We start from the raw sequence: 15,024 nt of genomic DNA, 5'->3' as shown, positions 1-15,024 counted from the left end.
TTAGTGGGTGTGAAGTGGCATCTCATTGTGGTTTTAATTTGCCCTAATGGCTAAAAATATTGAACATCTTTTCATGGTTTATTGGCCATCTGTGTATCTTCTCTGGAAGTATTTATTCAGATCTTTTGACCATTTTTAGATTGTGTTCTTTGTCACTTTTATTACTGAGTTGTAAGAGTTCTTTATATATTTTGAGCATCAGTCCCTTATCAGATACATGATTTGTGCATATTTTCTTTCATTCTTTGGCTTGTCCTTCACTTCACTTTCTTGATGATATGATTTGTACCATGAAAATTTTTAATTTTGATGTAGTCCAACTTATTTATTCTTTGGTTGCTTTTGCTTTTAGTGTCTTATCTAAGAAGCCATTGCCTAATCCAAGGTCATGAAGATTCACTCCTATATTTTCTTCTAAGTGTTTTTAGTTTTAGCTCTGTGATTTATGTCTATGCTCTGTTTTGAGTTAATTTGTGTGTATGGTGTAAGGAAGGGATCCAGCTTTGTTCCTTTGGGAATATCCAGTTGTTCTGGCAACCATTTGTGGAAAAGACTGTTCTTTCCCTTATGAATTATCTTGACACCTTTGTTGAAATTCAGTTGACCTTGAATGTAAAAGTTTACTTCTGTGCAATCAATTCTATTTCATTGATTGTATATATGTCTATCCTTATGACAGTACTACTCTGACTAGATTACTATAGCTTTGTGGTAAGGTTTGAAATTGGGAAGTATGAGTTTTCCAACTTTTGTCCTTTCTCAGGATTGTTTTGGCTATTGACTGTTCTTTGTATTTCCATGTGAATTTTATGATTGACTTGAAGGATATATACTTGTAATAGTTTTTCTGTCCTTTGTGCTTCTAGCAGAGAGAGAAGCTGTTCATGCATACCTACTCATCCACCTTAACTTGAAAAATCTCTGGATTACTTGTGTGATTTGCAGTGAATGGACAGAGAACTACTGTGTTGATTATATATACTATGTGTGTCAGATGGAAGTTATGAATTTATTTAATGTAGGGTCATATTTAAAACATTTGAGCTTAAAAATGTGCGATCTTGTATAATTAAGTAATTTCTACAATTTTCAAATAAATGTACCATCTGTATTTTGATACATATGGCTCTTGAAAAACCCCTGAGGTACGAGACATACCATCACTTGATAAAACACGGTCATGGATAGATTTTTATAGTACCCACAGGCTTTTGCCATGAATAATAAATAACCTATCTTGTGGGACATTTTAGTAGGGTAAAAAACATCCCATTTTTGTCATATTGTTTAAGATATAAAAAGAATTATTTCTGTTTATCAAGCATATTATTATTCTTTAGAAGAATCTTACTAGCCAGAAAGAAAGAGATGCAAGTATACACTAAGTCTAACCATTGGCATTTTCTTCATTTGCAAATTTTTTTAGGCAGTAGTAACTAAAGGATCTGTATATTGCTGTTTAAATTGTCATATTCCCACCAAAGATGATATTACTGGGGTGAATTATATGCAGATAACATGAACCTCTCGAAGGAGTGCCCAAGAAGCTAGAACTAAATTGTGGCCAGATTTTTTTCCCTCTAAGTTATTGAATTCTTTCCACCTTCATCTTTCATGACACCGTAGTCCTCTTACATTCATGAAAATCTGATGTAATGAAATGGCATTTTACAAGCTTTAAATGAAGCAAATGTTTGAATTCTAAGTGGCCTTGCTGTTTTGCTTTCAAAAGTAAAATCTGTTTTGTTTTGTGGTGCTTACTAATGGTTAGTAAGGTTTTTTTTTTAAACAATTTTATTGAGATATAATTCACATACCACTTAATCCACCCATTTAAATTGTATGATTAAGTGATTTTTAAAATATATTCACATAGTTATGCAACCATCATCACAGTCAATTTTTCAACATTTTATCACTCTAGAGAGAAACCTTATACCGTTTAGCTATCGTTCCTCAACCCCTCATTTCCCTCAGCACTAGGTAACCACTCTAATTTTTCTCTCTACAGATTTGCCTATTCAGAACATTCTGTATAAATGAATTCATATAGTGTGGTCTTCTGTGACTTCTTTCATTAGGCATAGTGTTTTCAAGCTTCATCCATATAGCATATAGCTATATTTCATTCTTTTTATGGCTGAATAATATTCCATATACCACATCTTGTCTGTTTTCCGTTCATCAGTTGATAGATATCTGAGATTCCACTCTTTGGCTATATTATGAATAATACTACTACTATGAACATGGGTGTGTACGAGTTTTTATATGATTTTATGTCTTCATTTCTCTTGGGCATATACCTAGGAGTGGAATTGCTAGATTATAAGGTAACTGTAGCATTTTGAGGGACAGCCAAACTGTTTTCCAAAGTGGCTTAACCACTTTACATTCTGATCAGCATTGTGGGAAGGTTTCAATTTCTCTACAGTCTTAGCACTTGTTATTTGTCTTTTTGATATTAGCCTTCCTAGTGGGTATGAGGTTATTATCTCATTGTGTTGGTTTTTTATTTGCATTTCTCTGATACTGTTGAGTTAGGTTTGTTTTTGAACACGTATGCATTAGGGGATACTTCTAAACCACAGGTAGGCTAGGTTGAAGATTATTATAATCCCAACTTAAATTGATTCCCAATTACCATATATTGTGATTCTTATCTCCAGGTCCGGTAACTTAGCAAATTTTTAACGCAGTCTTATGTCCAAATGCCCAGTATACCAACACAGATACCTGTTTCTCTCTCTGGGTTACTATTTCCTGGTGTTAATTTAAACTAAGAGTAATGTAATTAAGCCTTATATATAAAAAATGCCAAAACTTTGACTCCTGGTTGACAGACAGTATCCTGAAGATGTTGATGTTGAGCTTTATAAGACACTCACCTGTGTTAAGTAAAAAGTTTGCAATAAACTTCTATGAGAGTAACCATAGGAAACATGCTAAAATAAGTGAAAATGATTTTTTAGATCAGAAGTGGTGATGAAAAATGTCTTTTGGATCTGAGCCCAAAAGGATATTTAAATCCTTGGTTCCTTTGAATTGTCTTTACTAACAACTCAGTCAGATTCTGAAAGGAAGGTGATTGCATTTCAGTGATAGCCTTCATCTTGCCATGCAGTATAACAGATATCTATTACAGTTTAATGGGTCAGATATAGTATGTAGTAGAGAAGTGACCCAGGTTTCATCTAGCAGTATAGTCAGTAATTATAAATTTTCTGGTTTGAGTGCTTTAATTACATAAATAATCCACTGTGGAGGGATTTGTTGAGGTGCTTAATGAATCATTTCTATATCTGCAGATAAAAGTCATAATATTTTAAAATTTCATTTTTGTGGCTACTTATAATAATGTGTGGCTGCTGTTAGCATAGATGTAGGCTAAGATGATCGTAATTGTGATTGTTTACAGCATATTGTAAGGAACCTATGTGTGAAGATCTATCTATTGGTTATTTTTAATGATTCATGGTGAGGAGTGGGGTATGTTGAGAGCATATTTGAACCGGAAGAATTTGTAAGCAAATTATAGTCCTTGTTCCCAAATAGTAATTTATAAGCAAATTATAGTCCTTGTTCCCAAATAGTAAGATTATATAGGGACCATACTTGGTTAGTGAGGATTAATGCAACTTTTAAAAGTGGTTGTAAAGACCTAAATGTAAAACACAAAAGTCCTAGAAGAGATCATTGGGTAGGGCAGTGACTTTAGGTACCATTCCAAAGGTCCTGTCCATGAAAAACAGTTGATAGGCTGCACTTCATTAAAATTAAAAACTGTAAAAGGCTGTCAAGAAAATAAGACCGTAAGTCACAGACTAGGAGAAAACACTTGCAAAAGACACATCTGATAAAGGATTGTTATCTAAAATATAGGAAACTTTTAAAACTCAGCAATAAGAAAACAATCTGATTTTTAAAAAGTGCAAAAGACCTGAGTAGATATCTCATTGAGAAGATATACAGATGGCAAGTAAGGGTAAAAAAGATGTTCAACATCATATGTTATAAGGGGATTGCAAATTAAGATGACATGCCATTATATACCGAGAAGAATGGCCAAAATCTTAAACACTGACAGCCCAAATTCTGGTGAGGATGTGGAGCAACAGGAATTTGTGTTTATTGTTGGTAGGGATGCATAATAGTACAGACAGTTGGTAGTTTCTGACATAGCTAAACATTTTTACCATATCATCCAACAATTGCACTCCTTGGTATTTACTCAAATAAATTAAAAACATGTCCACACAGAAACCTGCACAGGAATATTTATAGCAACTTTAATTGCCAATAATTACCAAAACTTGGGAGCAGCCAAGATGTTCTTCAGCAGGTGACTGGATAAACTGTGGTACATCAACACAATGGAATATATAGTTCAGCACCAAGAAGATATGAGCCATCAAGCCATGAAAAGACATACAAGAACCTTATATGCATATTACTAAGTAAAAGAAGCCAATTTGAAGCGCTACATACTGTATGCTTCCATTTCCATGACATTCTGGGAAAGACAAAACTGTGAAGACAGTAAGATCATCACTGGTTTCCAGGGATAAGTGAGCAGGGAAGGATAAATAGGCAGAGCACAGAAGATTTTTAGGGCATTGACACTACTGTCTATGGTACTACAGTGTTGGATATATGTACAAAATCACAAGTGAAACCTAATGTAAACTACGACCTTGGGTGATGATGTGTCACTGTAGGTTCATCCATTATAACAAATGTACCACTTGTGCTGGGGGACGTTGTACTTGAGTGGGGACAGAGAACACTCTTAACTTTCTGCTCAGTTTTAGCATGAATCTGAAACTACTCTAAAATATAAAGTTCATTAATTTCCTTCTTTTAAAAAAAGTGGCTGTAAAGCTATTTGGCTTTTCAAATATTTGAGTTCCTGCTTAGTGCTATGCTGGGTAATGCCTTCTGAGAGGTCATGGCTCAGTGAAAAAATTTAGAATCTAATGGATTCCTAGGAAATCTTGAAAAAAAATAGTGGTTCCTAGGGATCCCTGGGTGGCGCAGCTGTGTAGCACCTGCCTTTGGCCCAGGGCGTGATCCTGGAGACCCAGGATCGAATCCCACGTCAGGCTCCCAGTACTTGGAGCCTGCTTCTCCCTCTGCCTGTGTCTCTGCCTCTCTCTCTCTCTCTCTCTCTCTCTCTGTGTGACTATCATAAATTAAAAATAAATAAATAAAAATTTTAAAAAAATAGTGGTTCCTGTTGTGGGCCTTGTGAGGTTTCTGATGTTCAGACCTGACTCTGTCATGATTTCTATCCTGCAGTCTTTTAGAACTAATAGTTTGGCCGAGTGTAATACTTACCTATGTATTTGACAAATTCATATCTCTTCAGAGAATGAGATAGTCTAAGCTTTGTTCTTCATTGATGCTAGAAGATTGCTGTTGAATAGAGAAATAAGTAAATAGGAATATGATTTGCAACTTACAGAGGTTTGCTTTGTTTATTGTTGTTGTGTGTTCTTACTTTTTAATACCATATGCCATGATTAAAGACCATCAGAATTTCTTTTATAAGACTTCTAAGAATTAGTGGTTTGGGTTCCAAACTTGTTTATCTGATAAAGTTGTATGTTATGCATTCTTTTTTTTTTTTTTTTTTTTTTTTTTTTGCCAAGGATAATTATGCTTGCTCATATTTAGGTTTTGTGCATATTAGGAGGATATTTTAAATTTTTAATTTACTTTCTAAATAAGGAATATAGTCTCATGGTTCAGAAATTAAAATAATATAAAAAGTTTGCATTGAGAATAGCCTGTTTCTATTCTTTGTCTTCCTTTCTTATAACTTCTGTAGATGACCACTCTGCTTGTTGATCTTTCAGTGCTTTTTTAAAAAGATTTATTTATTTATTTTTTGAGACAGAGGGAGAGAGAATCTCAAGCAGACTCCTTACTGAGCCTGATGCAGGGCTCAATCTCAGCACCCTGAGATCGTGACCTGAGCAGAAAGCAAGAGTCGGATGTTGAACCGACTGAGCCACCCAGGCACCTCTATTTCTTAAGTATTCTTGGTCCTAGATACCATTTTATTTTGCTCCTGTGTATATCTCTAAAAAATATAGATGCTTTCTTAAATCATGGAAGTGCCATTTATTACACTCCTCCAAATAGCTAGAATGGTAAAGAAGTTGGCTATGGGACCAAGACCATCTTTTCAGCCTAAAGCGTGCTCTCAGCAATTTGGTTATAAAAGGCTGGGGGTTTATTTCATGCAGGTGGTCGTTTATCGCAGGGACCATAACTGACCCCTGCTGAAATAGATACACACCATGGAGGTGCACGGCAGCCAGAACTCTTGCTGAGCTCCAGTACCCTTCTCTCACCACTAGTTATAGTCAACATAAAAACTTAGATTTTTAAATTCTTTTTTTTCTGAGAGCTAAATGGAGGTATGAGTTTTAAACAAACTGTGCATCGGTTTTTGATGTGTGGTGGAATCTTTTCAGATGGACTCCTAGCATTGAACTCACACTGTTTATTTAAAGGTCTTTGACTTGCGTCAGTGTCACCGGCAGATGCAGCAGCAGGCGGCCACCGCACAGGCTGCAGCCGCCGCCCAGGCAGCAGCCGTGGCGGGAAACATCCCTGGCCCCGGATCAGTAGGTGGCATAGCTCCAGCTATCAGTAAGTATGCTTTTGGTTTTTTTTTTGTTTTGAAATGTAATAGTTGGCATTTTATCTGGATTCATTCAGTTGATTAGCTACTTTAGGCAATAATAGAAAACTAAATTTTTTTTTTCCTGGGATAATATCATTTTTGAATTTTAAAAAACTGTTCTTCTGTAATAGTTGCGCTTTGTCTAGGACCCGGTTTTCATTCGTTTTATATCAAAAAGGGAATATGGGATAAAGGAGAAAAAGGGGGTTATTGTTAGATTATATTGATCAATCTCCCATGGTTTTTTGTTGTTGTTGTTGATGCTTTTAATTCATGCCTCACCAGCAAGGGTGGGTTGTAATCACTGACGTGCTTGGCTTTGTTGTAGAAGGAAAGCATATTTCAATTTCCGAATTAGGTACTTCTCCAAGTTTTTTTTTTTTTTTTTTAAGTATGCTAAGCATGGAGAGAAAACTAAGTGAGGGTGGTATTTTGATAACTTGTAGACTTTTTTTTAATTTTAGGGTAAAATTGAACTGTGTGCCAGGTTTCACACTGATGGGGAATTTTTTACTGCAGAGTTAAACTCCTGACTATAGACTTTTATGATGGAAACACGTGGCACCCATCTTCCACGTCTGAAGGCATAACTAGTGATTCATTCAACCCCTGTTCTTAACCTCTTCAGTGTGGTAAGCAAATCACACTGGCTAAGAAAACTGCAGTGGCCCTGCAGGTTTCTCTACAGCACATGCAGACTCCTCCCATTAGATTCACTGTGATACTGATGAATGGAGATTGACTATATGACTGTATGTTCTGACTGGAAAATTAGCTGCAGAATCTGCCTTGTGACTTATGTTCAGGAGTTTACAGTGTAGAGATAGATAAGACATACTCATTTAGAGAGTTTGACTTTTTAAAAAAAATTTGAGCATCTAAACCACTAATTTGCTAGTTTTGATGTTACAAACGAGCTTTCACTAAAGAATCCAAAACTGCTATGAAATTTCTCATTCTTACCTACTGCTCCCCCCCCCATTGAGTAATTGCACGGTGTCTCTGTGACATTGTGACCTTGAGAGACATCATCTGGGTCGTCCAAGGAGTCTTAGCGGAACCAGGACCATCAGCTTCTCACTGTTAGTCACGTCTGTCTTTGACCTAGGCTGCTTAGACAGACAGTAAGGTTCTTAGAACCAGCCTGTGGACATGTGCTACCTCGTAAAAACAAGTTGTTTTTTTTACCCTTCACCTCTACTTCTAAAGAGAGAAATAGGTGGGGTGTTGGTGGATTGTGGTAACTTACTTTACGATGGCCGGTAGCTAGAAGACTCGTGTGGAATGTGAATCGTGTTAACCAAAGGTTTTCAGACCCTGTTGATACAGTGTAGAGCTACACTTACTTCTTGGCACTTTGACAGGGAAGTTATATGCTGGGGAGCATGGAGTAAAGAAAGCTGGTCACTTAATAAGGTGTAGGGAGGATGGAAGATGCCAGCTTGTCCCTCTGACATCTTCCACATCTTTTCCATTAGGTTTGTCAGCAGCTGCTGGCATTGGTGTCGATGACCTTCGCCGCTTGTGCATACTCAGGATGAGTTTCGTGAAAGGCTGGGGACCGGATTACCCAAGACAGAGCATCAAAGAAACGCCTTGCTGGATTGAGATTCACTTACACCGGGCCCTCCAGCTCTTAGATGAAGTGCTTCACACCATGCCTATTGCTGACCCACAGCCTTTAGACTGAGGTCTTTCCCTGTTGGGCCCCTTACCATGGTCAGGATGGTGGACTATAAAATACAATCCTGTTTATAATCTGAAGATATATTTCACTTTTGTTCTGCTTTATCTTTTCATAAAGGGTTGAAAAGTGTGTTTGCTGCCTTGCTCCTAGCAGACAGAAACTGGATTAAAACAAATTTTTTTTTCCTATTTAGAACTTTTCAGGCATGGCTCAGAGCTTAAAGAAAAGGAAAAACACATAAAATCCTCACCAGTTATGTATGAAGGAATCATTCCAGTGCTGGAAAATTTAGCCCTTTAAAATGTCTTAGAGCCTTTTATATGCAGAACATTGATACGTGTGTTATTCAACAGAATCAGTTCAATATTGCCGATTTTAAAGGAGAGAAGTTCTCAAAGTTAATTCACCTATGTTATTTTGTGTGCAAGTTGTTATTGTTGAACATACTTTACTCCAAAATGTTGTGCCATGTGGGTGAGTTAATTTTACCGAGAGCAACTTCCCTCTCTGTTTAAAAAATAAGATAGTAATGTATTATAACCTTTTATCCAAAATATTTTTTTGCAAGTTAAACTAGTGAAGACGATTTCAATTCAGATAGCCTTGCAACTTCAATTTTATTTTTGCCAAAGGCAAAACACTAATCTGTGTGTATATTGAGAATTCCTTACAATTACCCACAAAGAAATACCGTTTAAAATTACATGTGTTATCCCTGTTGGATAACTATTTTATCAAGAAATAATTCTTTTGCCCTGTTATACAGTAGATGTATTCTATATTTCTAGGCACAGGGTTGGTCACTAAGATGCCTAGAAGAGAAATTTCTTTCCTTCATGAATTCATAAGGAAAGGTTTTGTATTTTTAAAAACACTAAAAGCAGTGTCACTCCACCTAATATCTCACTGTTCTGCAAAAATGGCAATGCTTAAACTAAGTGAGTATTTTGGAAACTGCTAAATTCTATGTTAAATACTGTGCAGAATAATGGAAACATTACAGTTCATAATAGGTAGTTTGGATATTTTTGTACTTGATTTGATGTGTGACTTTTTTTTCGTATACTGTTTAAATCATGTATGTTATGACATTGTTTAAAATTCAGTTTTTGTATCTTGGGGCAAGACTGCAAACTTTTTTATACCTTTTGGTTATTCTAAGCCCTTTGCCATCAATGATCATATCAATTGGCAGTGACTTTGTATAGAGAATTTAAGTAGAAAAGTTGCAAATGTATTGACTGTACCACAGACACAATATGTATGCTTTTTACTTAGATGGTAGCATAAATAAAACCAAATCTCAACATACAAAGTTGAATTCTAGGTTTGATTTTTAAGTTTTGTTTTCTTTTGCACTTTTGAGTTCAACCTCAGAAGCAAGACACCTTCTACTAAATGACAGGCAGCAGCCAGACTATCGGGCAGCTTTGGTTTCCCTCACACTCTGCCAGGACTTCCCCACGGACATTATGTATCAAGTGTAGAGTTGGTTGGGATTTTTTTTTGTTCAGCTTTTATTTTGCTGTAGCAAAATAGGCCTGATTGTCTACAGGATAAATAGTGTGAAGTAAAACCAAGGGTCATCTTTTAGATGCTTTCACTTTTTGCTTGGAGGCCTTCTTAACTGTAATAAGATTCTTTAAGGTGTGTTACAAGTTTGAGATTTGAGAAGCACTATGCTTAGTAGTCCTCCTTCTGTCGACTTAAATGGATAAGTCATCTGCGTCCTTGGTCGGAAGGTCTTCTGTGTAAGACCGTTCCAGAAACCACTGGCTTTGCTTATCGCTGTGATGTAAACACAGATCTTGATCCAAGCTGTATGTCTTCTGTTTTAAAATAACTTCTCTACTGGCTCATTTGAATTCTTGAGTACTTAGTGGTACTTTTGTTAAAGGCCTCATTTTAATCTGTAAAAGTTTGGTGATTTAAGTTTTATTGGCAGGTTTGTTTTTTTTTTTTTGAAAAGATATCTTCATTCTCTAGAAATTGCTGACTTTAGGTCTGTTTTACTGTGAATGAAGAATAGGAGTGCAGGGAGAGATTTTTTAAAATTCAGATTATTTGATTAGGATCATTAGCGTGCTAGGATATCATCTGTTGCCTCCTTTTCTCCTTTAAGGAAGGTTTTCATGTTTAATCATCTGGGAAAGTATGTGGGAAATATTTACTAAGAAGTCTGTCTTTGAAGCCAAACCACCCGTCTTGGTTTCTTTCTGCTAAGAGCCATAATGTTACTACCAGTACGTAGGAGTACTTCTAGTTCTTAATCGCTTTATATTTGTACCTAGAATCAGTCACATGCTTTTGAGAACACGCCTAGTATGTCAATGATCGGTTATTCTGAGACCTTAGTTGTTAAACAGTATTCCCATTTCTTAGAGGTAGTCATCTTTGATGAGTAAAACTCAAGAATCACTAGGTTTAAAATTTCATGGCTACTTTAGGGTAGGATGGTTTCTGTAGTTCTCAGAATCTGATTATTATGAGGATATGGTTCCGGATAGATTTTCTCTAGCTATTTCCTATCTCAAAATGTTGAATTTCATTGAAAGCTGAGTGAGAGTTGAACCAAGTACCTTTATAATCCAGTATGAGGCCATTCCACTTTGGTCCAGTGCCTTTCTGTGCGTTATCAAAGGGAATCCTTAATGGTGTTGCCTTTATTTTCCAGGGAGTAGATTCTTTTGTGGGATATAGCCTGTCTCATTTTTTATAGTATGCTACCCCTGGTGTACAAAGATAACGATAATAAATCACTGCCATATAACCTTGTTTTTCTAGAAGCACGGCTCATTTGTATCGACCTACTCTCCTGCGATCACCACCGTAGGTTAACAGGCTGGGTGGTCTAGCTTAGGGATTACCACACTCGAATTATCCAGGTAAACTGAACACATATTAGCTGTGTTGTATTTCAAAGTTGAAAATCCATTTTTGTGGGGAGGGGTGTGGCGTGAAGGGGGGATATTTGTAATAGAAATTTTGAAGGCAAAATCAAATGCTCTGTCTTCCGATGATAGACATCTTACCTAGTTAAAAGTTCACTGCAGTCGTCTTCTTACTATGCCCATCTGGAGAAGGGAAATCTTAGATTTTCCCATGGTGCTCCTTACGCATCTATGGAGGTGAAATATTTCTATTCCTGCTTTGGTGGTGACCGGTTAATAGTCACTCGATAGCTATTATGCAGAATTAGATTAGTTCACATCTTTTTTAGAGCCTTTTGGAAAAAGCAGTTCTCTTCTGACTAGGGCAGGATCATTTTTGTTGATAGTGTTCTATGGTTTGCTCCCTTCATCGTTAAGTCATTTTACTGGCATTTTGTTTAACAATAGCAGATTGGGAAGATGAATTTTAGGTTGTTGAGGTAAATGAGTATATGAAAGCAATTAACCTGCAAAATCACCTAACGGCTATGTAGTAGATGGGGCTGGGCTAAGACTAGCAGGTAATAACATGAAGAAATTCTCTCTCTCTCTCTCTTTCTTTCTTTCTTTCTTTCTTTCTCGTTCGTTTCAGCTTTCAAAGCTCTTTATTATACTGTTTCTCCCTTGATCTCTACAGTAACCATGTGAGAAGGGGTTAGAGGAAAGGAAATGCTTTTTTTTTTTTTTTTTTTCTTTCTAAAGGCAGATCTCCTCTTGTCACAGTCGCAGATAGCGGTCTGTAAATAGTTGCCTAAACTCTTCTTTGCAAAGGTCATAGAAGACAGGCTCTGAGAATCTTCTGCGCAAGCCTCTCTATTGTTTTCTGACAACGAGGTTCTCTCTCCTGAGATGTATCAGGATTAGTGATACCCTATACCCTAATGTATAGGGTTAGTGGCCACATTCATAGAAGCATCCTCGGCTCGGCCTCGTCCCCAGCACTTGTCCCAGTGCTGCCGGGTTGTCTGTCTTGTTTATCTGCTGTCACTGTGGGATGGAATTTTCTGCATTATCCAGACTTGCCTTATTTAAGCCTTAAACCCTTTTTTATTTTAGCCATTTTTTTGGGGGGTGGAGTTATTTAATATGTATATCAGAGAACATTCTAGGCATGATGTTCCTTTTGTGCCTAGCTGTCTTTGTAGATGCCCGGAGCTGCTAAGGTTTTTGCCTTGATAAACCAGATGGTTGTAGACTGCTATGGTTCTGAATGTTTACTTTTTTTTTTTTTTTTTTTTTAACACACATACCCTCCAGTATTGTCCCCTTCTGACAGACCACTTTGTGTGTGCCTCCCCTTAGGAGTTTCTTCTTTTCCTTTGTGATTCATTTTTCCGACTTCTTGGGCAAGAAAACCAGATAACCAGACTTACTAGAACTACCTTTGAAACATGAGGACAGACTGGGATGGGTCCCAAGAAACTTCCCTGTCAAGCATTGAAGAGGCCTTCAGTGCTTTGGTGTCTGACATCGGTTTGACTGCTTAAAGTGTTTGCTGGTTCTTGGCTGAGTTCCAGGTAGTCAAGGTAGGGAGAAGTGGGTCATATTCATATTTTCCCCCTTTGAAAGATTTTGAAACGTTTTGTTGCTTCCACCTCAATGCTGTTCATACAAAAACTGGGGTCACAGGACTCACTAAATCAGCATCAGTCATCAGAGGCAGTTCCATTGCCTAGAGAATACCAGCAACAACAAAAACGACAACAACACAATATGCTTGGGGAACGAGAGGGTCATTTTTGTTTGTTTGGGTGTCCCCTTCTGCGCCCTATCTTCTGACTTTCCTCCTCTACAGATATTTTTGACCTATAGGTGCCTTTATGAGAATTGAGGGTCTGAGATCCTGCCCCAAGGAGTCGCTAAAGTCATTGCTGATGTTTTCAGGGATTTTAACATCAGACTTGAATGAATGAACTGTTTTCCTCCCTCCCTCCCCACCGCTCTCTCCTCCTTCCTGTCTCTCTCTCTTTCTCCCCCATAGGAAGGATTGAGGTGAAGACAATCATTTCTCTCTCTGGACGTGGATCGTTTTCTCAGTAGATCTCAGAGCCCATGTTGTTGTTCATCCTGAAACTGGTGGCTCTGGGCGGGCACCAGGCACGCCCTGCCTGGCTTGCCCTCTGCCACTCATCTGATGTGTGACCTCGGGCAGGTCATCTACCTTCCCAGGCCTCAGTTGCCTCATCTGTAAAATGAGGGAGTTGGACTAGATGTGTTCTTCCGGTCTGAAATCCAAGTGACCTTGCCTACCTTGCAGCAGGCTCTGACTTCCTCCTTCCTTTTGCTCTGCTGTTTGAGGGGGCTTTGTACTTATTTCCATGTCATTCAAATGAGATTAGGCTTGATTTTTTATTACTATTCTCCTATGGACAAGAAGTTACATAATATGTCCTTAAGACTTAAATTTAACCAAAGGCCTAGCATCACCTTGGGGGCTGCAATAAATACTTAAAAAAAAAAAAAAATTGAGAGCAGGGGAAACACCTTCATTCTATTTTCCCATCATCTCTAGCGAAGGTTTCGTGAGACTCTCTGAGTCCTGGCATTCCAGCTTTGGGCTGGTATGTGTGCCCCGCCATCCTCTTCAGTGCTGTGTGCTGGTAATTGGTTTTCCAGCTAAAATGAATGGAAAAGTTAACTGTAAATGCCTAATGATATTAGAGGTCATTACTTCTGGTCTTTGGTTTCTTATCTCTTTTATGTTCAAAACAGGGAAACTCCTCTGAACCGCATTGTAACTGTACAATGGTTCATATAATAGAATTAAAAAAAAAAAAAAAAACCACCAGTGGATGATCATTCACTTTATTCTTGGCTCTTTTTAGGTCCATATTGATTAGACTTTTGGATGGAGCGTTCCTTTCACAGTACTTTTCCAGCCTATTCTTGGAGAAGTATAATTAATGAAGTTGGCTTTTTCAAGGACCTTGAGAGCCTGCCTTGGGAGTGGGTCAAGGGGTCGGGGGTTGGGGAGTCCTGGTAGAGGCCAGCTCTGTGATAGCTGGAGAGGAGGGAGTGAAACCAACTGCTGTTGCCATGGCTGCTTGTCATTGATAGAAGGACTCACGGGCTTGGATTGGTTAGAAGGCTAAACGGAGTCAAGAAACTTCCTCCAGGTATGGGGTTCTGGTCAGTGCCTTGGACATGTGACTTAAGGGGATAGCATGAATGCCTGTAGATCATGGAAATCGGGTGGACTGCAGAACCATTTGGAGGAAGTGGCTGGGGGTTGGGGATCGATTTGGTGGTGGTATTTTACCAACTCTGGTCTCTTCCCCTGAAATCAGAGTAATGCAGCTATGCCAAAACCCAGAGAAGAGCCACACTTAGCTTCTGCTTTTGGGAAAACTGGTCAGCTAAAGCCCCGGTAGTTCCTTTGCGGCTTTCTGTATACTTTTGCCTGGTTGAAGTCTGTGGCTGAAAAATAGTTGAACCTTTCCTGAGAACTCTGTAACAAAGTATGTTTTTGATTAAAAGAGAAAGCCAATTAAATCATTATGTGCTCATTCTTTTTCTTAAGCTCGTGGATGTCTTGAATCTGGAAAGAGTTCCTAATCACTGGGAGAATTCTCAAACTTGAGGACGACCGTTTCCTTCACTGCTTTGTGACCACTGAAATGGAATATACAGCATTTCAGATATGACCGTGCAAGAAGAGTCCCCATTCTTTTCCCATTTCTAAAAGGAGACAGGGTGGAGAGATGGTGGTTGGA

General features: G+C 37.9%; 1 protein-coding gene across 7 annotated transcripts in view; it reads left to right on the top strand.

The window, feature by feature from the left end:
* SMAD4 (SMAD family member 4) overlaps positions 1–14,803 on the top strand; it is a 53,967-nt gene extending 39,164 nt beyond the window's left edge. For 5 of the 7 annotated variants that reach the window (XM_072823045.1, XM_072823040.1, XM_072823027.1 and 2 more), the window contains 2 exons: positions 6,522–6,660; positions 8,173–14,803. In XM_072823045.1, the coding sequence (XP_072679146.1) occupies positions 6,522–6,660; positions 8,173–8,384 (351 nt within the window). In that variant the 3' untranslated portion in view covers positions 8,385–14,803. Of the gene's footprint in view, positions 1–6,521; positions 6,661–7,158; positions 7,327–8,172 lie in introns of those variants that run through there. The other 2 variants (XR_012029301.1, XM_072823033.1) reach the window with 2 other exon arrangements.
* The last annotated feature ends 221 nt before the right edge of the window (positions 14,804–15,024 follow it).

The sequence above is a fragment of the Canis lupus genome, chromosome 1 (assembly GCF_048164855.1).
Source record: "Canis lupus baileyi chromosome 1, mCanLup2.hap1, whole genome shotgun sequence".
NCBI lineage: Eukaryota > Metazoa > Chordata > Mammalia > Carnivora > Canidae > Canis > Canis lupus.
This window is presented reverse-complemented; position numbering and strand designations above follow the sequence as displayed.